The following is a 27,684-nucleotide window of genomic DNA, read 5'->3' as shown; positions in this document are numbered from 1 at the left end:
AGCATTAAGAAAACAGCAAAAAAGCTTTAAATTTATTGAGATTCACAAACGTCACTCACTTAACGAACGCATCTTCAGTCAAAGACATATTTTAACTTTCAAAGCGCTATTCAAAACTCCACTAGCCCCTCAATCACTCAAAAAAGAAACAATGCAAGTTCCCAGGTATATCGAGAGCACCGTTACCGAGTAACTTAATACAAGAGGAGAATGAGGACAAAATAAAATCACCGAGATCCCCTCTCCGATAGAATAGTAAACAAGACGGTTTATTAAAAAAAACAGACGGGCAGGTAAACGAGTAAATGCTTGATAAGTATCTTGTTTGAGACAAAGAGGGTCTCGACAAAAGAAAGTCGTATCGTTGTTTTTGTATTTCAGGAGAGCGTGAAAACTAAGATAGGGAAGCCGCGGGCCAGAGCTAGTCTCTGAGACGCTCCGGCAGGACAATGGATACTAGGAAAGCTAATGAAAACAAGGAAATGTATTAACTTAACAAGGTATCTATTAAAGATCTTTACAAGAAACTTTAAAGTTCACGACAAGGTATCGACATTTTCATCACACTATCAAAATACGTGCATATTAGAACACAATTTCTAAACTATTCATTAAGGAAACCGTAAAAAATGCAACAGCATATCTGTCATAAAATAAATCATTGAATTGAAATAAAAACTAGCAGACAAGTTTCCTGCTGTTCCTTACGTTACATAAGAACAAGAAAAACTATCCTAGATATAAATAGCAGTGTGTTCTGACAAGCACAGCCGGTGTGCGGCTCCCTAACAATGGCGACGTCGACTGCAGGACTGCGAGTCTTTTAAACAATAATACCTTTATAGAACTGATTGTCTAACGCTAGACGGTTCAGCCAAAAGACATTACGGAAGTTTAGTTCTTATTAAGCGAGATTTTCATTATTTGTGCATCATAACTGGATGTTAAGAAGCTCTAATAAACGTGCTCATAAACTTTGGAGACAGGACTAATTATTTTCACGTGACAAAATTTGAAATCACAACTAAACTACTACATGAAAGGATATCTCATTTATTTTATTTTATCATTTTCATCATACGTATGATTCAATGTTAACTTATCTTAAACTGTTACAAAACACTTGAACTAGCTGCTAGGTAGACTAAACGAGAATACACTAGGGTCCAGACTGTTATGTAAACTGTAATAAAACTCGCTGAGGGAGCGAACCGCAATGAATAATTCGTTACATATTTGATGTTTATACAAAAAGAGGGGAGCGTCTGTCAGTTTGACAAACGCCGTCTCAGGTGTCGCTGTGTGTGCGCAATCATGGAATGGAAATTATTCTGTCTCCTCGAGAGCTGAACCGAAGCTGCTCATTATAGATAGACTAGGAAATTGACGAACGCCTTTTTTGTCACTCATATTTTTAATAAAACTAGCGTAATACATTTTGATATCGCAAAATTGGATTACAATTTACAACCAATGAAATCATGTAATTAATTAGAACTTTATTTACTTTTGGGAAAACTCAGTTTTAGTGCTTCAATCACGAATTAAACTCTATTATTGTAACGCTTTGTTAGCGATTACAATAATTACTTTTGGGAGATGAAAAAGGTTACATTTCTGGTTCTAAAAAAGTTTAAATTTCAGTCAAAACAGCGATGTACAATAATAAAGTCAATAATTTTCGCGTCGAACATTTCAATAGAAGTTTTACACGCGGTTGTTTAACAAATCAGTAGGGATGACGAAACAAATCCAGCAAATCGTATTTTCGCTTTCGAATGTTCGACGTTCTGTTGTTTTTGTTGGATCTGCTGATTGACGACCCTGACGAGTTGGGATTGCTCTGTCGTTCAACTTGTTCGAGGTTTTTATAGCTTTGTCTGGCCAGAAAGTTTAGCTGTTTTAATTGTAATGTATATTTGATTGGTTAGATTTCGAGTGTCTATTATTGGAATGCCTTTCTAATGAGTTGAATTGGCCAATTAATTTTGTTTATAAGGCGAAAATGATTTTTTACTGTAGGTTATTTTTTACGTGTACATGTTTTCGGTTAGATTATTGAGGAAATTTTACCACCACATACTAGTGACATCTGTCTGCTATTTCTTTTTAGGTTATATGTCTCTTCTGGGAATCAAACTGCACGGATAGCTTAGTAGATACCACGCCAAACCCACTGTGCGCGACGTGCCACTGGTTCGATCTCCATGTAGGACAAGCATTTGTATGATCCACGAATACTTCCTCTGAGTACGGGTAAGCGACACAAGAACTAAATTCCTAAGAGTAAGAAACAACTCCTACCGTTATTCTTCTGTATTTCGTTTTCCAAACACAGAACAAAAACGTCTTTAAAAATTGAGTTCAAATTTATCAGTACCACGAGATGATAATTAAAATGTTAATAACAGTTAAGAATCTATAAAACAAACCATTTAATGAAGTAGCAAAAGTTGCTTAAGAAAGTAGCTTCCCAAAATGACCAAAAAATCTAAATCTTTAAACATCCAATCTGAATGTTGGAAACAAACATAAACTTTTACATCATAATCAAAATAACGAATTCAGAAGTGGAATAAAGTTGTACCTAGTAGGGTAGGCAAACGACAGCCAGAATGCTGCGGTTACGACAATCGGCAAGTTATTTAGCGAGCAAACAACATAAAGAGATGTAAATGACCCAACAAGTAACAAATACCGATACCGCCAATGTGGGATGAGTTAGGGTCGAGATGCACTTGTTGCGATATATCGCTGCTGTCTAGAATTTTATAATGTTGTTTAACCTACTGAGACAAATTTGCTGATTTTTGAGTTCTAAAAGTCGTAGAGTTTTAGATTAGACATCATAACAATTTAAAGAGGAACATAATGGATATGTTATAAATTTGAACTAACTGGCAATTGTTGGTGGATGAGGCAAAATGCAACAAAAGTCTTTGTTGAGTGTATGAAGTAATTGACAAAGTATTACTTCCATGCTATCCACGTTACTAATTCCACTGTAACATGACCTATTCCGAGCAAAGAATTCCATGTTATGATTGGTTTCCCGATGTGTACTCATTTATTGGCTCTTACTTTATCCATCACAACATTCATCTATTGATACAGATATTTTAGTAATGGTTCTGAATTCTGGCGTTTAATCGACTTGAGTGCTTTCCCTGCTCACTGTGACAGCTATTTGTCGAAGTTTCAGAGGCTTATAGCAGGTATATTGTAGACATTTTCTGGAGCGTGTATTTCTGATGCTTAAATTGTATTTATTCCTTGAATTATATAAATATCAGTGGAGACTGTTTTTAAGGTTCTTAAATTTACCAATTCTGGGAACGGCTTTTCGGTTTTCCTTTTGGAAATAAGCAGTGTTTATGCTGTAATATACAGTACAGTGGGCGACAAACTTTAAATTCTACCGACTCCCCAAGAGTATCCACTCAATAATAAATGAGACGACCCAACTTCACGCCTCTACCGACACTCTAGCGCTCTCCATGAAAAACTTCGAATGATCTCATCTGGAAACTCACTGTCAAACTAAAAACAACTTTAAAATAACAGCATAGAGTTGAAGTTCAGTCACGATTAGGCTTTTGTGTACACGTTCCCCTGAATTAGACATGTGTTAAAAGCTTAATGCATTTAATAGGTAAGTAACGTTGCATATCCAGTTGGTGTAATATTTCCCCCCTACAATGTGCCTTTGTAATGAAAATTAGGAAAATTTTCGACTTTGTTAAAAAAAAGATTTTGAACTATTATCAAGATATGAAAAGATGTTAATTTGTCATCTTTGGAAGATGATTAGTAAAGTTATATTATTAACTGTTAATTAGAACGAGAGCATATTAAAATGTGTATTACAAATGTAAATCCAATAAATAATTTACTATGAAGACGTTAAAATGACACACTACTTTGAAAAAATCTTTTATTTACAAAATAACTCTCTCTTTCCAGCTATATGTACCACATGGTGGTGGGGTCAGCTTTCCTAATTTTTCTACTCCACTCCGCTCTATCCCTGACGCTCTACTTACCAAAAAACAACAAACATAATATAAATTTGCCAGTAGCTCAAACGTCACAAACGAAACCCTGTTACTGAGGACTTTAAGCTGGTTTTTTTATTTATTTTTCACTTTCGAAAGCTTTTGAAATTATTGTAACTTCTAACTGTACTCACGTAGTGACCTGACCACCAAGGTTTGGCCAAACCACGTGTCTGTGGCCGCTTTTGATGTGAGGCCAAGCTTCTATTAGTTTACTTTAATCCTTTTTATAATTATTTAGTGCATCCTCATTGTATGCAAACTAGTAGCTATCATAAAGTTAGCTTTAGACCAGAAGGAAACAATGCGTATACGAATATGCTGTGAGAATTTAGATATTAAAACGGTATAACTAGCGCAACATCTTTGGACGTTCGTAAATAGTATCGCACTTTCGAAATTCTTATTAAAAGCTGGTGTCAGAGTTTTAGCCGTGTAGGCCCGTGACGACACTCAATAAAAAGAAGAATTTGAAGCAATGTACATAATGTAGGTAATATGCTTTTCGTCATCTGGTTAGAATTTACAACGCCCGTACAATAAATAGTTTTAAGTAATGTTATGACTTGACAATAATAAGCTTATAGTATTTAATATTTATCAGTATCACCACGAAGCAATTACATTTAATTGAAGGGTATGACACCAGTGTATTGAAGCTAACACAGGTTTATGTTCGCAGTCCATACTGCCATATTGCTATTGTTACTACCATGCTTATGTTATGTTCTACTGACCACGGCTTAATATCTATATTCCAAGCATTATTAATGTATACGACTCAATAACCAGACAAATCAAATATTCTGAAAATCTTATGACTCGCTTTTTTCAAAGCTAGTTTATTTTTTTTAAACTTATTTAAATCTTTTATCTTACATGAAGTTACCGCGGAGCTGGCCACCGCGACAACAGAAAACAACAAGTTGTGTTCAAATCCAAATTCATAAAAATGTAAAATCTAAAAAAATCCAACCAATGACGGATCGCCCGTAAAATGAAAAGAGATATTATATTGATCATTTTTATTCAAAAAAAGATACATAGTACATTACCTACGGTACAATGTTCAAAAAACATTTTGAAGATAGTGTGTCTGTAAAATGGCTTTTTAACCAACTTCAAGGAGTTTGGATCAGTAGTTTTTTATTCTGATAGGAGGTCTGATAGGCAGTCGCTCCTTGGTCAGAGTGGCCAAATACTGGTACTTAGTTGGCTCCGATGATAATTGAATACGTCCCCATTATAATTGGAAAAAGGACCAATTATATAACGTAACTTAATTATACACTCGGTTCAAATATCGTATTTCATTTTTCCGTACGAATACAAAATAATATAGAATGTGTTGATAACAACCTGATTACAAGTCAGAAAAACGCTCAACTCTTTTAATGTTACCCTTCCATACAAACATAAGTCCACACACAATAGCCCCGCATTACAATAAGGACTGCAACCGCGTAAACAATTACAGTTAATTCACGTTTGAAGTCAGCCGGCGTCATGGCTTACGGTGGATTACACGCACCTCCCACTTAGGACGGAATAATTATCGTGTTAGAGCAAACTCGGGATAACCGACTGAAATATCTGAAAGCCGCTAAATATTATAGGTGTGAAGCATTTTGTTTGCAACACGCTAGGAATGAACAATTTCACTAATGCGCCCATTAAACACAATGTAAACCAGATATTACTCGTTTATTGTACACAAGCACTAACTGTTTGGAATAATAATAATTTCAATAATAGTTTTATAGTTTTCTCAAGCAGAAATAAATTAAGTGTAACTAGGTATACTATTGGATCATTATTATTTTATCGTAGTTACTAAAATAGATCTAAAACTGAATTTTATAGGTATATTACTAGCTGCTGTTGTCTGCCGCTTGGATTCCGAACATATGGGATTTATGTGAGAAAAAAAAAACGAGAAAGAAACAAGGCAAATGACGTCAGGTGTCCAAAACGAAATCAAAGCCAATATGTCGATCAAAAGTGAGGATTTTTTGTTGATTAACAAAGTGTTTGATACAAAACGTAATTTTGTTATTGGATGTAACGTTTTAATTGTTTAGTGTTACTGCCACCATAAAGACTTCATAGTGCACTGCATAGACCTTGCTCAACCCTTAATAACATTACCTCAGCGTCGTCTATGTAAATACATGAAAGGTTACGACCACAATAACTGTGCGGCTCTCACTTACGTAACAAACATTTATATAATCGTCAGGATACGGAGTCGCGGACCCTGGCTTATGAAGATTATTAGGGTTCACGTTGCGAGACCGATTGCCTTGTTAAGTACGCTCTGTTCGAGCTTGTTCTGTTAATGGTGTTGTTTAAGTACCGCCGAATATATATTATTTTGTTTTCTCCTGTATTCTCTTTTCCATTCATTTCAATTGACCTTCCATCGCTGTTGTCTTGCTGAATGCATTTCTTTTTTCTTGTTTTCATGATATGATATCAACATAAAATTATATTTAAGGTAATATATATGTTCTTCTTAATACCTGCTCCCTGGTTATAGATATTTATGTTATTTCATCGCTTATGAAAGGGTAGTATTTCTTTGTTTTAACTGTTTGTAATATCAGATGGGAAGTATATGACGGCGTTTTAGGTAGGTTTCTTATACGCCAAAAATTTTACAGATGTTTTTTTATCTTTTCCTGAAATATTTGTTATAGGTATGTACTTGTTTAAGCAATATTAGAAACAAAACCGTAAAATTTAACGTAGTTGTTTTTTCATTCTTGGCAAACTCCCATACTTTTTAATTTTCTTATTCCACAAACTTTTTTCGAATGCCAAAACAACAAGTTTGAAAGTATAAATTAAAAGTAAACTAAACAGTAGAACGAGATTTACCGAACTAAGGAAGGCCAACTTTATAATATACATGAATCTAAATTTAACTTTGGCTATTGTCTTTGTGGACAAAAAACTAATTTAGTAAGTTTCTTTTCCTATTATTTTTCTTCTTTAATAGCCTCATTGGCATGTAATTATATCGATGTATTTATAATTTACAAGCATGGATATTATTATGGATACATATTTTTGTGGAACGAGTTAATTTGAAATTGATTTAAAATCTATAAACCCACGTTTTTAAATGTCGCTCCATTAAAATTTTATCAAAGTTGCTAAAATCCAACCGGAACGACAAACAATCAAGAAAAGTCAGTGTGTAAAAACGTGGGAAAAAATTTAAGATTTGATTTTTAATAAATGTTGATTTTATTTTACAAATTACCTTAATAAGTTCTGCCAAAACCATTCTTCATTCATAACAAATTAAGTAACTAATAACAGGTGTTACTGGCATTGCGGTCCTAAGCACGGTCTTGTATGCACGCGATACAGGTTCGATCCCAACGCGGGCAGTGTCCCAGTGTCTTTTTCAAAATCACCAAACCTAGCTAGCTTGGTGGGCAAATGTCGAACCCTCCCTTTACGGAATAGGGCCTGTGACCAGCTGAAGAACATACATAAGCTGGTAATATTATAATATTATGAGCCCCAAAAATGGTTATAATGAGTCAACCTTAAAAGATAGACATTATGCTGTCTGAAACTTTTTTGTAGATCTTTTTATAGCGTACAATATTGTAGAACATTATTTTTAAGTATCTCTTGCGGTTAAGCCAGCGTTTGCAATGAAAACGTAAAAAAATAGTAAATACATTTGAATCCTTTAAAACTTCAAAATCTTCGTCTTGAATCACTTAATATACTAAAAAACCGCATCAATATCTGTCTAGTAGTTTTAAAGATTTAAGTAGTCAAAGATCCCTTTGACTACTTAAATCTTTAATAGGGACAGAAAAAGCGACTGTTTTGTAATATGTAGTGAGGTATCACTGTTGAACTGTTCATTTTCATTGTTTTTCTTTTTCTTATAAGTTTTTCCATAAATGAATGGAGACAAAGTAGCCATGAAGATAATATAAATCTTTCTTTCAAAATAAAATGGCGCTTTCATGTACACATAGCTACGTAGTATTAACTTTTGAGGAATAAGACATAAGCGATATTTTATCAATTAAAATTTACAATTTTCAATCGTCAAATCAAACTCTGTGTTAAGCTCCACTGTCCTTCTGTTCGTCTGCCCATCTAAAACTTACTATTTTTACAGTAGGTGTATTTCTGCTGCAGCTAAAATAAAATAGGGTTTGGCAACGTTTGGTGCGGTTTACAGTGCTTTTTTAAAAATTGTAGAACAAACTCAGTGCCCACGAAGACGGCACGCCATTCTTTTTCTTTCCAAGTTTTATGGGGAATAAAAAAATTGTTAATGTGACCATAATTCAAGTGAAGTCGTCTGATAGCACAGCTCTTACTAATATTACTTATCTAAAAGTAAGACCTATCTGCAGTAAGATTACCGCCAGTCTCTTTTCACTCAAACAGCGTCAGGTAGACGTCGTTGCCTAATGCCTATTCTTGAAGATGACAATATAATTTACATAAGCCAGGGCTTCACCGAAGAGCACTCGAGATACACGTCATTAGACTAGTACGGAGCTGCCTAATTATGCTTCAAATAATTTTGCATTATTATTTCGAATTCACGGAGAACGTGAATAGTGTTTGTTTAACGGTGCAGCTAAACGTTCGTCTATTTTCAGAAAATGTTACTTATAATACTCACTCAATGTACTGTGAGTGTTTGTTGAGTTTATTTAACTTAATTTGGTAGTTTGGTTTAGAATTCATTTTTGAGACATCAGACAGATGAACATGTCGATAACTTATTATAGGATGATAATCCGCTACGTAACGTGTACCGGCACCTATTTGCCTAGATTCCCTTTCCCGCATACGGCGGCAGTAAGAATGCTCTTCTTATTCTTCGTTTCTAAACATTTTTGAATCACGACTATTTTCTGTGTCATTTGATAAGTCTAATGCGACAATCATTATTATTAATAATCTTCCACACCGATTTCGGTAACGGCAACTGCTTCGACTCTTACTCGTAACCAATTTTGTGCGTAGGTAAAATTTCGCGCACAAAGTTGTAGTTGATAGCTACGGATGGGCGAGCTTTCAACTTTATCAACAATTATCTAACAACTACTACACAATCTCATAATACGTAACACTACTCTATTTTCCCTGAATATCTGAACATAATCACAAAGAAAATTAAGACACTCAGATCCAATGACAAATCGCGGCTACTTAAATATCCAATAGCAATTTCCGATCGGCTTCAGTGCCATCGAGGCGTCGGCCATTTCTCATCAGCCGTACTGATTACGTAGATCTACGAACACCTGGGTAATAGCTGGACTGAAAAATATGGTTCTGCTAATGAAACGAAACGCTTAGGGACGATTTCACGAGTTACATTCGAAACGCGTTTATGGGAACTAAGATATATTCGATCAATAAAAAAACGAAGTCGACAAAATGTCCCAAGTTCGGTCATAGAAAATAAAATGGTAATAGAAAGATTAGGTGCACCAATTTTTCTAGCGTTAGTGAAACAAAAAAAAACATTTCTTCTTCTACGTGTTCTATGGTTGGCATCAAAATGGGTTAGGGTTATGTTAGTAAAAGTTAAATTAAAATAAAGTGTTAATGAAACGCAAATCGAGATTACTTCCACTGATCCTGTTTACACACTCTTGTGAAACTTGCTCCATGTCGGCTTGCATCTGTCATGATTTTGATTGATGACAAACAAATTCTCGAAGTAAAGGCGCTCGTAATGAGTTTGAAGTTCTTGAAATGAATTTGTTGATGAGATACTGTTTTTATATCGAAATTTCGTGGAATGTTCAAGTGCCTAATCAAGAAATGTTCAAGTATTTTAATGGATCTATTTGTAATTTTACAGAAATGTTAATTTCTCCTCTTAAAAAATCAAGTACTTTTAACGATGAAGAAATTTAAAAAACATGTATATGATTTAGTAGATACAGATACATGGATGATATAATTTTATTGCATAACGTTAGAGAATGGCTCAAACATTAGGTAAGTCTTATTTCTTACATTGCTCATGAACAAGAATTATATAGAAATAAATTTATTAAAATTATGTGGGAAGCTATAAATAACAACACAATTAAAACTTGTGTTTGAGTTAGTTAAAAGTGATTCTGTAAAAACTTTTAACAGAAAGACAAGATTAGCAGACCGTGTGAAAATTAATTATTCACATTTTGACCTATTAGGAGCGACGAAGTAATTAGAATCCTTTTCTTACTTAATTTTCGGTCCATTTTAATTTAACTCTCGAAAAAAAGGGTTAACAGAACGTCTGTTTATTAGCATATTACGAGAACCTTCTAATACTGTCCATATTTAACAATGCAAGTCTAGTCAAAATCCGAATTGAGGACAAAATGAGAACCAATAATTTAAATTACCACTCCGTGATCCGTGACAACTAAAAAAAACAGTATATTTAATGTACTTTGAATGTTGACTGCGTTCACAGTTAAATGACATTTATTAGTCAAACATGATACCAGACTTTTACCAAATAATTAGTCAGGACCGTGTTAATAACGTATGATTTAGTTGACTTTCTAAGTGTCTTACTTTATTTTAATTTATATTAATATACCTCCATTTAGTTTACATACCTACATTAGTAGTTAATTTCCATGAAATTTATCCAGGTATCCAGCATAACTGGAAACGAATATAAATATGAAAGTGAGTTCTCAATATAACAAAACTCTATAAAAGAAAAACAGTATAGTCCGCTCACACCTTTTTCAAAATCGAGAAACTGTCGAGCAATATTGTCGAATGAAACAGCAAACTTTGAACTCAATTCCACAAAACATAAGGCTTAGTCTTGATTGGCCCCGATATCGTGTTGAAACGGACATTTAACATGGAAAATAAAAATGTCTGCGTGTTTTATCTAAAGCGCAATGAATGGCAAATGCAGCTCCGGATTATTTTACATACAAGATAGCGGCGGTACTGCCACTATCATTTCTCTTCGATTCTCTGAAACCTGTGTTCGATTTTATACCATTATGTATACATGCGTGGCGCTTCATTGGTGACATGAAACAACCACTTAGGACTCGTACCTAATAAATAAAAATAATCTGTGATACATGATCTAAATAAAATTAGCATCCTCCTCTCTTCTACATTGCCGTGCCCTACAGGATCCATAGTGTACTATACAATAAAATATTGAGTATTGACATTAATTTGACACACATATACAGTTCCATTTTGACATAAAGTAAATTAATTAAAATTTCAATAACTGTCAATATTTAGGGATATTTTTAAAATCTATAAAAATGCACATTTGATCTACCTGTACGTAAAGAACTATCTGGTTTGTTTGGAAGAAAAGCTTCCAATTTGGGAATTATTGAAACCTATAACTCATATGATTAATGGCTATTTTTACCCTAACCGTGTGTCGAATTAATATCGCCAATATAGCGCCACATTGTACACGTCGACAATTGCTTAAAAATACATTTTTTTTTAACATATAAAGTATTTTAATCGGTTTCATTTCACATTAAAACCAAACATAGCTTTTAATATAACTAAGAAACAAGGAGAACAAAACTGTTAAATGAGTTAAATAAACAATGCCTTGCTTAGCACTTTTGGTTTCGAGTAGAAAACTAAACGCGATTTCCGCGAAGTCTCCCAAAAACAAGAACTGGAACCCTATCTCCCCCGAACTAATTAAAACTTCGAACAAATACAATTTTAATAACCGCCAAAAATATAAATATTACACCGCAACATTATGAATAGAAAGTCCGAAGTTGCGATAAATAACGCCATTACTCGTCCTGGGGTTATCTTTTTAAGCGCACAGGCGTTGTTAAGGAGCCTCGTAAATTTAATTTTATTGCTTAAATACTTATAAAATTTTGCAATTGTACCTACAGGGAGGGCAATGAAAACATCGCTAGATAACGGTAGGGTAATGTCTTCTTAAAATTCGTAGCGTGTGCGCTGGGACCTATTTTTTAGGAACCAAATGAAAATATTCTACGGCGAACGATAATTAAAGTGTAGTTGTACACCGCAAGGGTTTTACTCTGGCACTATTAGTAAGTACGAGATGTTGCTTCTATCGTTAGCTACAATTTTGATTTCCTAAGGGGACGCTATATTCTTTGATTAAGTTGGTCTTAGCTTAATTTTTGCTAAACAGTAATGTAATAGATATTTTTTATTTAAAACTAGGTTTTAATAAAGTTTAAGTGACTGAATTTTATTTAAGATGTATTACTTACGTTGTGCTAAAAAATATATGAAGATATAAAAATAAGTATCACGCCAAGGAAAATGTTTAATGATTATAAAAAGTGTAACCTAGAGAATTATTTAATTAAATGAAACCCCATTTAATTAAATAATTATCTAGGTTACACTTCAATTAAAAAAAATTGAATAAAAATAAGCCCAACGGTATTACTCCCTTATTAAAAACTGTACATTTGGCACTTTTTCTACCATTTTAGAATATATAAAAGTATCTTGAAACAAAACTCCATCGAGGTCCCAGATAATACAATTAGTTTTGTACTGTATAGCATACGTGTTCATGTCCTTACTCACTCCAACCTCAATTTCTTCTTCAGACCCGTGTGTATAATAAATCATGTTTTATAAAAATTTAAACTCAACTTTTGGCACAATTTATACGGATACTGTGAATATTCTGCGGTGGAGCTCCGCTGAATAAGAATGGCTATTGTTGAACACATGTGCTCCCCAAGATTTTCTTGTATTACTGTATTAGCTTGGATCTATGAATGGATATTTACGAAGAAAATATTTTATTAATAAGTAGCTGTTGCCCGCGACTTCGACCGCGTGGTTAGAAGATATAAGTCATGATTTATACCTGCCCTGTTTACTTCCACATTTTCCATTGTATCTTCGCTCCTATTAGTCGCAGCGTGATGGTATATAGCCTAAAACCTTCCTCGATGAATGGTCTATTCAACAAAAAAAAAATCAATTTGAACCTGTAGTTCTTGAGGTTAGCGCGTTCAAATAAACAAATAAACTCTTCAGCTTTATATATTAGTATGGATATAGATTTGGATAAATAAAAACTGATTTATACTTTCAGTGATGCAGGTAAGCGTTTATTATTTAAAAATGGTACTTGTGCAGTACGTTACAAATAAGGGTGACTAAATTGTTTTTTTCATACCTTGTACAGGAAGTATTGAATTTATAACGGAGACCTTTGTCTTTTATTCTAGAACTCCCTTATTCATTATTCACGTGTTCATAAATTTACTTTGACATTTCTATACTTATCGTAAATTTCTTTCCAGAATTGATATGCGCCTGGATTTGGAAGTGACGTCATCTTTAGTTCTTTATTTATCTCTAGAATGTTGATCTTATTTTTGCTGTGTGGGACCCATTTTACTGGAAGATCGTTCGATGTATTCGGGGTGGGATCTCTGAAAAATAAATGTGTATATAAATAAGTACACGTATTTACCGATGAACACAACTTACGAGTATTTCGTAAAACTTTGTAATAATGTATATTAAGTGTTTAACATTTATATCCTACTACTATTATAAAGGCGAAAGTTTGTAAGTATGGATGTTTGTTACTCTTTCACGTAAAAACTACTGAATGGATTTGAATGAAACTTTACCACAATATAGGTTATACATCAGAATAACACATAGGCTAAAATTGTTGAGGTTTCTAATGTGAGGTCGTAAAAAACACATTTTTTGCGCTTACATTGCAAACGCTGACTGAATCCTACAAGATAGATAGAAGGCAGAAAGATAGATAGAAGGCAGGTATAAATTATAACTTATATCTTCTAACCACGCGGACGAAGTCGCGGGCAACAGCTAGTTTTACATAAAAGTTACTAACCCATATTTGGCAAAATTTGTGAGTAGTTTTGCCATCCAGTCAATTATAATTTGATCTCTTTCCTTTATTCTGTATGGTAATATCATCCCATTAAATATGTATAGAAGATCATCTCCATGACACGCACCAGGTTCATTCTTATACTTTGTACTTTTTTTAACTAAATTTCTGTCTCCATCGTAAGTGAAGTAATAGTAATATACAGGAGCGTCAATATTTCGAGCATATATCTCCGATTCTATTGCCGCAGGTACTTCAAAATATATATCCGTATACAATTGAGATAAATTCATTATATTGTTATGAGAGATTTCAGTCTTGCCGAAATAATATTCCTTAACTTTGCGGTCAACCTCTTTTTCTTCTTGTTCAGTTTTAAATATCAAGTTGTCTCCGTACATGGTTTTTTCATTATTCATTTTGAGTGATTCTTCTGTTTCATCATTAACGAAAAAGTACCCTTCCTTATCTGTAGAAGAGTACATCAGCGAAATGTTCTTTGGGTTCTTAGTTATCAAATTATAAGGCAATTCTGTCAAGATAGGTTCTATTTCAGGAAAACTTTTCTCAACACATGGCACATGCATAAGTTTTTGGTTAACAATCGACACCAAAGTAAAAGCAGATAATACTGACAGCAAGTCTTCATAAGGCATTTTTGAAAATAAATCATACAATTCTTTTGGTTCTTTGGAATCAAAGCCCAGTAATTTAGCATGTTTACGTGCTATTAATAATGGGTCATAACTGGTAGCCCAACTAGTTATAGATGTTCCGCTATGCATAATAGCTCTTTTGAAAAGACCATTTGTTGTTTCGCTTGCTAACAGTATAGATACAGATGCTGCTCCTGCACTAGTTCCAAATATCGTCACATTATCTGGGTCTCCTCCAAACGCCGAAATGTTATTTTTAATCCATCTTAATGCTGCCAGTTGGTCTTTCAATCCCGCGTTACCTGGAGCGTCTTCGGTGCCTAAACATAAAAAACCCAGTATTCCAAGCCTATAATTGAATGTCACTAGTATGACATTTTGTTTTACTAAAAAATCAGGACCATATATCAGCTTTCCTCCATCTCCTAAAATAAATGCACCTCCATGAATGTAAACCATGACAGGAAGGGGACCTTCAGCGTGAGCTGGTACGTAAACATTGATTTTTAAACAATCTTCGGTGCCTCGTACTCCTAAAGGAGTATTTTGTGGACATTGATGGATTTCATCAACGGCTTTAAATACTCCATCCCATTTTGGTGGCGGCAACGGTGCCTACAAATTAATAAACAAATCAAGTTGGATGTTTTTAAGTCATAGCTTAACCAGATTTAGTAGTATACAGAATTCGAACAAGTGTAGGCAGTGTAGGCACACAATAATTGTGTTTTAATAAATACTAGCTATTGCTAGCGACATTGTCTGCGCGGTTTTATATGTAAAAAGAACATTAAGACCATCTAATATGTGACCAAACCCACTCTGCGCGACGTGTCGCGGGTTCCACCCCTGCGTAGGACAAGCATTTGTGTATCCACGAATACTTGTTCTGAGTCTGGGTGTCTTTGTGCATGTGATTTGTATGTTTGTAAACCCCCCGCGACACAAGGATTAAATTCCTTACTGCGGGATTCGTTTTTAAAAAAAAAAGTTTCTTTTTTTCCGCTTTTAAACCCCGACGCAAAACGAAGGGTTTAATTAAAAGGAAGGGTTAAAACGAAGGCAATAGGATTGACGTGTCTGACTGTCCGTCTGAAGCTTCATAGCTCCCAAAGGAATTGAGCGATTTCAATTTAGTATACATTTTGCCCCAGAGTTCTTAGACATGTTTGATAAAAGTCGATGGAGATGTAAAAAACGCAACGGCTCTAGAAGGAAGTTTTATGGGAGAAGGTTCATAATACATTGCGGACTAGAAAATGACTAAATCTGGAAACCTTTATTTTTTATACAAATATTTTTTTAGTAATGGTTAATACATAAATTAAAGTATTTTTACGAATTTAACGATAACATGTTCTTTCCAGCCTATATGGTACTTGGTGCGGGCGCTATAGAAAGATACGGTGTTTTTCACGCTGTGATTATTCTTTAAAGAGTTTGTTCCCTACCTTAAACCTTGACTCCATGTTGGTAGTAGCGTAAGGAATGCCAACGTATTCAAAAACCGTTCCATCGCCATTGATTTTACCGCTTAACATCCCTTGATCAATCTTCACCTCAGGTGCCGGCTGGTCAACCAAATTCATTGCAAATAACGAAAATAAAATGCCGTATTTTTTGTTTCTCATTTTTACAGATCTTATATTGACTCATATATACGTATAGGCCTTGTTAGCCATCAGCGCAAGTGCCAAAGCCAAACCACCTGAAACGGATGCAGCTTTAATCATCTTTTATAGATGTCATCAGGCCATATTGACTCAACTATTGAATTATATCACCAAATTTATTTATTGAATTGACATTTATAACATTTGATTGTGCACGTTTATCACGCAGATAACGTTGCCTACTAGGAGATACGATATCGTGATACCAATTATTTCATTGTACTATGATACTTAAATATTTTACATTTAGTAATATTCTTACTAGCGGAGGCGTTAGTACTTTTTGAAAGGGAAAATTTGAAGGCTTGGATTTTAGGACTACATAATCTTATAATCGGTCAAATAAAAACTGTTTCGATATGAACACATGGTCGAACTCGAACATCGACCAAGCGTTTGCAAGATGTTGGTAATAAAGATTACTTTGAACCCTTCGTGGTAATTACGAGTAGCGTATGGTATTCCGATTTTATGTAAAATCAAACTTATTTCACTTGCAATACTGATTATTATTATTTTAGGTGCCTGATATCCTAGTAAAAATAAAGTTAATAAGACTATTCTTTTGCCACTTTTCCTGAGCAATGGAACAATTTTCAGCCCAAAATCTGTACCGTCAAGGTTCCAAGTTGCGTGAATTTCAAACTAGCTACCTAAAACGGTCACGGCAGCGTTCAATATGTACCAGTTATTTTTACAAACATAGAGTAAATAATGATTTTGAACTTAAAAATTATTTAAAATCAATTTGGTCACTACAGCCACTTTACTTAGCGATTTCATTTGTAAAATATATTATTTGTAGAATAATGATTGAAAATATTGTTCAAAAATCATTTGGTTTATTCTTTTTTCTGTACTTTTCATAAACATCTTTCCATATTTTATTTGCTTCAGGGTTGGGGATGGGACCCATTTTTAATTCTTCATCGATATAAAGCATATTAACGTCTTCTTTCTGACTAGGTTTCCATACAACAGGTAATTCATTTGAAGGTGTAGGGTGTCTGAAAAAATGTTGTTAAGTTTTTTTAAACAATAAAATATAAAAAACGGTTCGTCTAAAAACATATACGTACCCATATTTGGCAAAGTTGGTCCACATAGTTGTCATCCAGTCAATAATTTTTTGATCCTTCTCACTTATTGGAAAAGGCCATATTTTTCCTTTAAATAAATAAAGTATTTCATCACTATGACTTGCCCCCTCCTCATTTTTAAACCCACTCAGGAATTTCAGAAAGTTTCTTCCACCAGAGTAGTTAAAATAATAATTAAATACATTCGCTTTTGTAATCTTAATAATAGCTTGTGACTCTAATATGGCAGGTGCTTCAAAATACAGCTCTGTATTAAGTTTACTTATGGTGTATAGGTTTTCTAAATTGATTTTGTCTTGACCAAAGTAGTATTCCTTTAACTGTTTTGATAGATTGGCTGCTATGTCTTCCGACGAGAATTCTAAATCCGACGCAAAAATATACCTTGCATCTCTTTCTGCTAACGATTTTTCAGAATCATCGGGTAACAAAAACAATCCTTCCCTACTGTTTGTTCCATAAATGACGGGTATATCTTTAGATTTCGTACTTAAAATGTTGTATGGATAATCTGTTATAACAGCTTCTTCTCCTAAAATAACATTCTCGACGCAAGGGTAGTTCAACATTTGAGTATCAAAGTACATACCAAGGGGCTTCTTAGGTTTAGCTTTGAGTAACTTTTCGTAAGGTGTTTTAGAGAATATCTCATAAAGTTCATAAGGATCTTTGGTATTGTAACCGAGTTCTTTCGCTATTAGACTAGCTACCCATAGTGGCTGCCTGTTGATGGCCCAGCTGGATACAGATGAGCCACTTTGTATAATAACTTTATGGAATAAGCCTTTTGTTGCTTCACTTGCAAGTAACATTGACGAAGAGGTCGCTCCTGCACTCTGACCAAATAGAGTAATATTATCTGGGTCCCCACCGAACGCTGCTATATTTTTCTTAACCCACCTTAAGGCCGCTATTTGGTCTTTCAGGCCTGCATTGCCTGGTGCTTCTTTGATACCCAAGCATATAAATCCTAAAGCTCCGAGTCTATAATTAAACGTAACTAGTATAATATCACGTTTGACTAGATAATCAGGTGCATAGATAAATTTTCCACCACTTCCAATTAGAAATGCTCCTCCATGAATGTAAACCATGACTGGGAGGGGGCTGTCAGACAGTGTTGGTACATATACGTTGATTTTCAAACAATCTTCAGATCCAATGATGCCAATCGGTGAGGGCTGAGGACATTGATATATCTCATCGATGGCTTGGTACACTCCTTCCCAAGAGGGTGGTGGTAGGGGAGCCTAAACAAGAAACGATGAATGCAAATCAACTAATAGACTATGTTCGTGTAACAACAGAGGGGTAAATTATTAATTACCAGTATTAATAACCTTGGTAAGGTATAAAAGTATAATATGTGAGATTGAATAACTATGATTCTGTATACAACTAAAGCTAATTTATGGAAAAAACTTGTAACTGCAACTCGTTTAGTGTTTCTGAGTCTACAAATTGATCAACTATAATATGCTCACCTTGAACCTTGAGCTACTATTAGTCGTCGCATAAGGAATACCGACGTACTCAAAAAACGACCCATCCGTGCTGGTTTTACCGCTCAAAATGCCTTGTTCGATGGTCACTTCAGGTGCCGGCTGGTCAACTAAGTTAATCACAAATAAGGTAAATAGAACTATCCTTTTGCGAAATTTCGCCATAGTGTTTTAAACCGTATCACTACACAGGAAAAGTCCAATCTTCCTTGTCCACTTGTCCCCTCGATTTTAACAAGGTGTTAGGTCATTATTTGGTCACCGATCGCGTATAAGGTTAAATTATAAACTTCACTAGCATATTTCTTATAATCGCATATTTTACACGGCTTTTAAATTGTTCAGTAACACTAAACAACACAATCGAGTTTCTAACCTAAATGCGAGTAGATATTTGACAGTTCGCCGGCTGACCTTGGCGCGCGATGCGCAGGCGCGTTGCCGCTCGACTGATGAGTTGGCAACATAGGCCAAAACGAGATAGAGATATTTGAAAATGGTACGTCACTTCGATAACAACTGTCTATTAGGTACGTTACAATGTTGATAAAAACATAGGATATAGTAACATGTTTAGAATTAATTTTGTTTTGTTTATGAAGTGCTATGTATATTTAAATAAATTAGTCAGCTATTCCAGCCAACGTTGAATATAAATATAAATTATTTGTAGGGAAGATCTGGAGTAGAAAAAAGATTACGTTCATATAAATAAAAAAGGGATGTGAAAAATAGATGTTTTCATAATCATAATGATAATGATAATCATTTATTTATTTGTAAACCTAGGTTTTACATAGATGGTATTATACAAGAAAATAGTGGCTCTATGTTTTGCTTCATTGGCATAAAAATGATTTTTTGTTGAGAACTTAATAACTAGATTCACATGCTTAGATAATAATAACAATATTAAACTAATGACAATAAAATAAATGGAACATATAGTTAGGAACTATTACAGTAAGGTTATTAGTTTTATAAATATTTCTCGTTTAAAAAATCGTGTACTCTGTACTAACATTTTTGTGTTAAAAATTTATATAGGGCTATTTTGAATTTAGCCACTGGCATGTCTTTTATGCCGTCAGGTACTTTATTTTATATTTTAGGAGCTAATCCGAAAAAAATTTTAGACATAAGAGCGGTTTTACATTTTAAGTTACATAAATGATTTGAATGTTGAGATCGTATTGGGTTAACTTACTGCGGAGAATTTATGGAACAGATTCGGATGTATTTTTACAAACAGCGCAGTTTCCAAACTATACAATGACGGTAGAGTTAATATTTTCAAGGTTTTAAAATAAGGAAAACAACTATCTGTTACTTGAAGACCGCACATTGACCTTATGCAATGCTTTTGCATTCTAAACACTGTCTCACTGTTAGTCGATTAACCCCAGAAAATAACCCCGTAGCGAAGGACTGAATCAACTACTCCGTGATAAGCTGTCACTAGTGTTTCAATGTTAACTTTTTTTGAAAGCTTTAATAGTGCAGATTGACTTATGCGCTTACATAACAATTCTACATGAACTTTCCAAGTTAGCTTGTTGATAATAGTTATGCCCAAGAACTTACTATTCATAACCTCTTCTATTATTTTATCGTTGTAGGCTACGGAAATGGTAGGATTTACGCGTCGTTGGTGAAAATTCATTACGTTTGTCTTATTTAAATTTATTTTTAAGTTATTGTTTTCGAGCCTTTTAACGATCTCGCTTAGAGTAACGTTGATATTATTTTCGTAGTCGTTCGGGTCTGTACACTCAATAATTGCTGTGCTTTCATCAGCAAAAAGGAAGATTTTTTGTTTTACTCTTGGAATGTCATTTATGTATATAAAAATAGACTTCTCAGACTTGCTAACATGCACACATAATTTCATGAGAATACCATGGTCCATTCATCCCAAATAATAATACTTTTTCAGCACTGTGTCCATAGAAAATTGTTCTTTTTTATGTTTGACATTGCGTCTGGATTATTGTGAATGTTCCACGGCAGACGGCTAATGCGATGCCATTTTTTGATCGTATCTTAGCAAGTACTAATTGCTGATAGTTATTAATGTTTCGTTTGTTTCACCTGATGCATTTAAAAAAAAAACCTCCTTCATTGTCCATTGCATCACTGAATGACTTTGATAGATTGTTGAACCTTGTGCGATCCCACAACATTTATGCTCTGGCCGGGAAAGATGCAGTCAGTACTACGGATTTGTGTTTCTGTGCAGTTTAATGCTGCTTCAAAGTCAAAGGATTTGTCGTAGTAGTAGTAGTTCCTGAGATTAGCGCGTTCAAACAAACAAATAAACAAACTCTTCAGCTTTACATATTAGTATAGAGTATAGATTAGTGTATTACTATTAGTATAAATAAGTGCAGATTTCATATCCATCCATATCTAAATTAACTCTTGACAAATTAATGTTTATAAATAAATATGTGCTGATCTTCCATTAGTCCGTTTTCTAATGACCAAATAATTTAAATGCAAAACGAGTCTCTGACGTGCCTAAACAGGGCCATTTTCTCGTCGCGTCGCATGTCCAAAATATATTTGAATAAATTACGGAAAAGGCGAAAACTGTTGAATTTTAACCCGATCCCGAGCGTGACTGACGAGCACCGACGCTGAATTTTAAATATTTTTCCTACACTTAAATTATTATAATATCATTAGGGTATAATGACTCAAAGGCCCTTTGAAAAGGTTTTAGGCAATCGTGATCTTTTCGTAAATAGATAAAATAAGTATTCATGATTTTTTTCGTATGAAGCTATAGTATTTGTTGTTCTTGAAAATGTTTTTTTATTGTGTGATAAGAAAATATTTTTTTGATTATTGCTTTAGTTGTAGATATCTAAAAGGTAAAAAAAACTAAATTAATGAGTAATAACTACTTTTAGTTTCACTGACAACTTTCACTATAACGGTCACCTTAAATGAACTTTCAAAACAAGTAGGTAAGCTACCAGCTCCCAGTAATAATAAATTATTTGACAAACCAGAAGACGTGCAAAAACTTTTCCATCTCGCGTTTATGAATTTAAAAGTGTAAAATTCTACGCGAACCGATAGGCGAGGGCAAAATCGATTCGCGATTTGCATCAAAGACGGAGAACGAGTCAGCTATTACTGATGACTCCGAAACTAATTTTCAAAGTCTTCGTGAAGTGGTGCTTGAATATATTTTAATGATACTACATTATCATTTCAAACAGGTTTTTTGGTTGAAGAAAATATCTAATTTTTAAGTCTGGCAACAGAAGTTAAGGAGTTTTGTCTCTTATCAACGAAAATAGTGTCCCCTCTTACATTAAAAACAGTTTAAACTAACAAAAGTTACTGGAAATTAATTACATAGCGTTTAATCATTTCAAGTCAAACATGAAACCCAAAAAACTAATTGCACCGACTTCCAGTACTTTGAGCTTAAAAAACGAAATAATAACTAACAAACAATGTGGATAGCGGATTGATAAAAACGAACAACACTCGCCGCATGCAGTACGTGGCCGTTTAAATCAGAAACTCGGCATTATTACGCAGTAACAATACAGTGGCACAGTCGACCACTTCAACACGGGACGCTCTTTTTGCAGTTTTACACTCGTCCAATTTTTTTACCATTTCGGCCACCGTTCTGGTTTAAAGCGAGGCGTTCAATGTGAGTTTTACAATTTATTTACTCCATTTAAGATTGGAGCATAAAGAAAGTGTTTAGCCACTGGAAAATTAGACTTAATACAATAAGTTTAGGGACAGATTCACTCCATGACTTGTGTAGTGAATTGATTTCAAAACCATTGACGCAGTCACTTGTACATTTTAATTGATACATAATTATGATTTTCTTATTACACGCCGCTTCTCACACTAATTTTAATAGATTGCTCACAGAGTGCACATCGGTGTGCACTGGGCCTGTATACGGTGCGGCGGCGGCCCGCCAAGTGGTAATATTCGGACAATTAAAGCGCACACTGCTGACTCTGAAAACGGGAATGGTCAACGTGTTATTTAATAATATATTTTACATTAGCTGTTACCCGCGACTTCGTCCGCGTGGTTAGAAGACATACATAAGAAAGATTTTTTTAAATCGGATTCGCTTTTAGAGTACACGCAACTTCTGTCCGTATTTGTAAGATTTTTTAAAACTGCTCGGCTCCTATTATTTATGGTGCGATGATGGTTTTATTATATCTTTTAGCCTTCCTCAATTAATAAAATACCTAACAATGAAATAATTTTAAAACAGACAAACTCTTCGCTTTACAATATTAATATAGGTACATTAGGTACCTACATTATATCAATATAGCTTTCCCTTCAAACTTCGTGCCGCCTTAGTCGCATCCCTTCAGCAGGATCGCAACCATCTTCAAATACATCTCCTGCCACTGTAGTACCAATTGATATCTTCTTTATTTTTGATTTCGACTTGCACTGTCCCATTTTAATGGTACCACCCTCATGTACTACTGCTACCTGCTCTCCTGGTAACCCCCTCATGACTGCTACTTACTCTACTGGTACAACCCTCATGAACCCTACTACTATCTGATCTCCTGGTACCACCCTTCTGCCTTCCTTAGCCGCATGTGTCGGATTCTCCAAATAAATTCACCGCTTAAGCCACGCATTACTTCATTATTAATGAACAACAAAAACAGAAGAGTTTTAACACTGAGTAATAAATGAATGTAATGTGAAAGTCTTATGGCGGATGATCTATCAACGTCTTCTCAAGATAAAATTATGTCACCGAAATTAGATTTATTATTGTCTTAGGTTAACTGAAGTGTGTCATGCGTTCTTAAAGGTTTACCGACGGTTGATTTATTGTTCGGTTATTATGTAGACAGTATTTGTCATATATTATTCCATATATTTAGTTGTAGTAGTAACCGTTGTAGTTTTAAAGCAAATTTTATAAGCTATAACCGCAAAAGTGAAACGATCACTCCGGTCCGTAGATAGGTGACCATCTTTGTCATAAGGAGTTCCTCCGTGTTTCGGAAGGCACGTTAAATTGTGGGTCCCGGCTGTTATTCTTACATCTTTGACAGTCGTTACAGGTAGTCAGAAGCTTGAAAAGTCTGACAAGGGTTGAGGAGGTCAGATAGGCAGTCGCTCCTTGTAAAACACTGGTACTTAGCTGAAACCGGTTAGACTGGTAGCCGACCCCAACATAGTTGGGAAAAGGCCAATGATGATGATGGTCGAGCTGTTCAAACGATTTGGGAGCGAAAATGGGGAACAATAGCCAAATATCTACAAATATATTCAAGTGGGTACTCAAATGAAGCGGCACAATATGAAATTTAATGCTGACACCTTTGTTTTATGGAAAAACCTCAAAATGGACTTACTGAACAATAATGGAAAACGAAACACGTTAGACAGCACGGACTGTTAAGACACGCCAAGCCCACGGTGCGCCAACTACCGCGGCTTTAATCCCCGCGTAAAAAAGCATTAATTAAGGTCTTAACCGGTTCTTCTATTTACTATGATTATTATTATAATTATTTTGTTCTACTAAATAATAATTATTTATTCTAATCTATACTAATATTACAAATCTGAAGAGTGTGTTTGACACGAATTGGCTTCGAAACTTGACCGATTTAATAAAATCTTTCACTGTTGAAAAGTTACACTATCCCCGGTAAATATAGGATTCTCTTGGTTTTTTCTCACTCCACTCCTTTTTGTTATATTATGTTAAAATAAAGTAGAAAAATAATGCACATAATATCTTGTAACCATGCGGACGAAGTCGAGGGAAACAGCTAGTTAAATAAAAATGTGCTTTAAATATTATATCGAGTAAATAAATAAGTTAAAGCTATTAAATAATTGCGAGGCTTTAAATTATCTAGTGAAGTGTGTAGCAACACCTAACCTACATAAATATAAGTGGGTGTAACAAAATGGCATTTTATCCTGAGACATGACGTTGATTGATCGCGGAGATGAGCGGTCGGCGAAATCTCGTGCGCTTTTTGTTTGCACTTATCTTTTACAGGTTTTTTTTTCAAGTGATTGGTAAGTTTGATATAAAAATACAAAAGCCATTATTGAAAATGTCAGGAACTATTCATTCTATTTTTATAGTAACCATCATGACGATTATTCATTGTTAAACGGTGTAACGGTTTACCCACGCATACTTATCGAGATCGCTCGACTAGTTTCGGACCCAACCGGAATCCTTAATCCGCGCCGCGTAAACTGTTCTATCATTTAATACTAATTTTCTTTTTTAAGTTGCTGTATTTATTCTTGAGATTTATTTAAATTTTTGCCTATTTTTGCCTATTTTACGCTTTAAAAAGAAGGATGACGTTTTTATTTTTATACAGCATCCTTTTTTTGTTTCTATTAATATCAACTTAAGCTTTGTCACTTAGCCGCCCTCCCACATTATCGATAAATCATTTAACTATTACCGTTAGCCGGTTAAGTAACATGTTTACCTCCTCGTACCGTAAAATATCGCATTTACTTGAGTAAACTTAGAAAATCTCAACTTAAAATACTCCAACCTTTTTTTAAACTTCGTATAATATTGATCTTACTCCAAAACTAAATTGTTTTGTATTAAAAAAAATATATCTTTATTTATTCACACCAAATCAAATATAATATACTAATATGTATAAGAAATTGTAGTCTAGATTTACTACAGACATAAACTGAATAAATACAAAATGGTATATATATCTCACGGTCAAATGGCAAGCAAACACATTTTAATTTATTTTTTAAGTTATTCACTTTTAAGTTCAAGTCACATCTTTTTTATGTAGACCGAAAGCGTTGAATCAAGTTCCCTTATTTGGCATAAAAATAATGATACGGTAGTGTCTGCTTCCTGCAATGTTTCTTTTAATTAAAGAAGACATGATTGGTGCGGGGGATTATTACATTTAGCTGTAGACTGTAGGTTCAAATATTTTTTTCAAAACTTGTAAAGAAAGGAACAGGAGTAAGTTTAAATTATCTTGAATTATTATTTCCATAATTTCCTTAACACAACTGACAGGAAATAATAGGAATAAAAAGTATTGTTAGTACCCAAATACAATTTATTTTATCTAATAATATAATACATTTTGGAAAATTGAATATTGAATATTTTTAAAGAATAATTTTGAGTGTTCTACTTACACTACAAAGCCATATTAATATTTATAAATTATTTATTTGTTTTCTTTTTACTCAAGGAATATCGTCATGGGTAATTTTCGGTAATTTTCAAAGGCTTGCACGGGGACACAGGTCCAACATGCAGAAGTCTTGTTGAGAACTTTAATCTAAAACTAATTCAAACTATTGGTATTATAATATCTAAACATATAATAAAATTGTAGAAAAGTGAAAACTGTACATTTAATATTTAAAAAAAGAATAATTGCTGGGTGGTCTACGAACGATTCCGAAGCCGAAAATATGATCTTTAGAATTTTTGTCTGTTTGTCTGTTTGTCTGTATGTATGTCCGGAAAGTACTGGATAGATTTGTTTCAAATTTTCAGAGAATGTCAACAAGAGGTCCGGTCAACATACTTTTTACTTATTATCTTGCTTTTCGTTACAGGTGAGCAGGTGCCTTTTATATCTATAAAGAAATATCAAATTATCTCATAAACTAATGAATATATTTCGTTCAAATTTTGCATGAACCTTATCGTACACATGATACAACAAATATATAAAAACCATAACGCTACTATGCAGGGGGCATGAGCAGTAAAGTTTTAAATTTTTGGACTCACCCGTAACATCGTGTAATACAATTCACACACACATCACACACATTGGACAACATCACATACATTGTTCTGAACCCAAAGTAAGTTGCTGAAGCACTTGTGTTATGGAATCCAGATACAACGAAGGTACCACAAACACCCAGACCCGAGACAATGTAGAAATGTTAATTTTTACATTGACCCGACCGGGGATCGAACCCGGGACCTCAGAGCTAGCGACACCTTGAAACCGGTGCGTACGCCATTCGACCACGGAGGTCGTCGAGTTTATGTTTTATGAGATGTATTTTCACCCCATTGAGTAGTAGGCAGCACGGTCATCAATTTACACAAAAAGACGTCACGCTATTTATCTTAAGACTTTTGGCAGAGCAATAATTGGATTTTTCGAAAATAAATCATTTTCACAAAATTAGTCATTTTATTCTCTTTAATATGTCTGATATAGGCCTACCGTGACGATTTCACAAGTAGAATTAAAGAAACATAAACGAATACGTTTTTTTTAATGCAATTGTTACCGTAATCGATTCATTCTTGAAAGAAAGGAACTTAAATTATTTTTATTTTTATTGATGTTCTAAAATTACTCAAGTTCAAATGTGGGTTGCCGTAATATGATTTTGTATCTATTTACGATAGGAGTATATACCTATGTTTATTTAGCTCGGTTATGTTGGCGATGAGGCTTCAAGATTAAAACATTCGTAGTGACACTCAACCCAAAGTTGCATGTAGTTCACATTAATCTCAACTACAATTATGCGTAACAAAAAATTACTGAATGACCCAGTTAATTATTACCTTGGTTCATCTGTAACAACTAGCAACAAAAATATAAACTTTCAAACAAAAAAAAAGCCTTTCAAACAATGAAATATGCAACATTACATAGGTAAAAAGTATTTTGGATAAAAAGCCCAGAAAACTTGCATAAAAACTGCATATATGTAGGTATGCAATGTGAAAGATATATAAGACCAAAGCTATCAATGAATAGACATTATGTATCTATTG

General features: G+C 34.1%; 2 protein-coding genes across 2 annotated transcripts; both read right to left on the bottom strand.

Annotated features, from left to right (window-relative positions):
- Positions 1–13,154: 13,154 nt before the first annotated feature.
- Positions 13,155–16,659, bottom strand: LOC113502561 (juvenile hormone esterase-like). Its single transcript, XM_026884174.1, has 4 exons — positions 16,367–16,659; positions 16,052–16,255; positions 13,945–15,215; positions 13,155–13,507 (listed from the first exon to the last, which is right to left on the bottom strand). The coding sequence occupies exons 2-4, from the start codon at positions 16,229–16,231 to the stop codon at positions 13,327–13,329; spliced, it is 1,632 nt and encodes a 543-aa protein (XP_026739975.1). The 5' UTR covers positions 16,232–16,255; positions 16,367–16,659; the 3' UTR covers positions 13,155–13,326.
- A 102-nt stretch (positions 16,660–16,761) lies between these two features.
- On the bottom strand, positions 16,762–19,332 carry LOC113502559 (esterase FE4-like). The gene is made up of 3 exons (XM_026884173.1): positions 18,858–19,332; positions 17,353–18,623; positions 16,762–17,280 (listed from the first exon to the last, which is right to left on the bottom strand). The coding sequence occupies exons 1-3, from the start codon at positions 19,038–19,040 to the stop codon at positions 17,100–17,102; spliced, it is 1,635 nt and encodes a 544-aa protein (XP_026739974.1). The 5' UTR covers positions 19,041–19,332; the 3' UTR covers positions 16,762–17,099.
- Positions 19,333–27,684: the final 8,352 nt, after the last annotated feature.

Source organism: Trichoplusia ni, chromosome 17, assembly GCF_003590095.1.
Source record: "Trichoplusia ni isolate ovarian cell line Hi5 chromosome 17, tn1, whole genome shotgun sequence".
NCBI lineage: Eukaryota > Metazoa > Arthropoda > Insecta > Lepidoptera > Noctuidae > Trichoplusia > Trichoplusia ni.
The sequence above is the reverse complement of the archived record's forward strand: the minus strand, read 5'-3'. Positions and strand labels throughout refer to the sequence as shown.

Excerpts from the sequence above, each read along its gene's own strand:
- LOC113502561 (XM_026884174.1), bottom strand. The coding sequence starts at position 16,231 with ATGAGAAACAAAAAATACGGCATTTTATTTTCGTTATTTGCAATGAAT. Across the intron at positions 15,216-16,051 it reads ACATGGAGTCAAGGTTTAAG|GCACCGTTGCCGCCACCAAA; the intron begins GTAGGGAACAAA and ends ATTAATTTGTAG. Across the intron at positions 13,508-13,944 it reads ACAAATTTTGCCAAATATGG|AGATCCCACCCCGAATACAT; the intron begins GTTAGTAACTTT and ends TTTATTTTTCAG.
- LOC113502559 (XM_026884173.1), bottom strand. The coding sequence starts at position 19,040 with ATGGCGAAATTTCGCAAAAGGATAGTTCTATTTACCTTATTTGTGATT. Across the intron at positions 18,624-18,857 it reads ATAGTAGCTCAAGGTTCAAG|GCTCCCCTACCACCACCCTC; the intron begins GTGAGCATATTA and ends TTTCTTGTTTAG. Across the intron at positions 17,281-17,352 it reads ACCAACTTTGCCAAATATGG|ACACCCTACACCTTCAAATG; the intron begins GTACGTATATGT and ends ACATTTTTTCAG.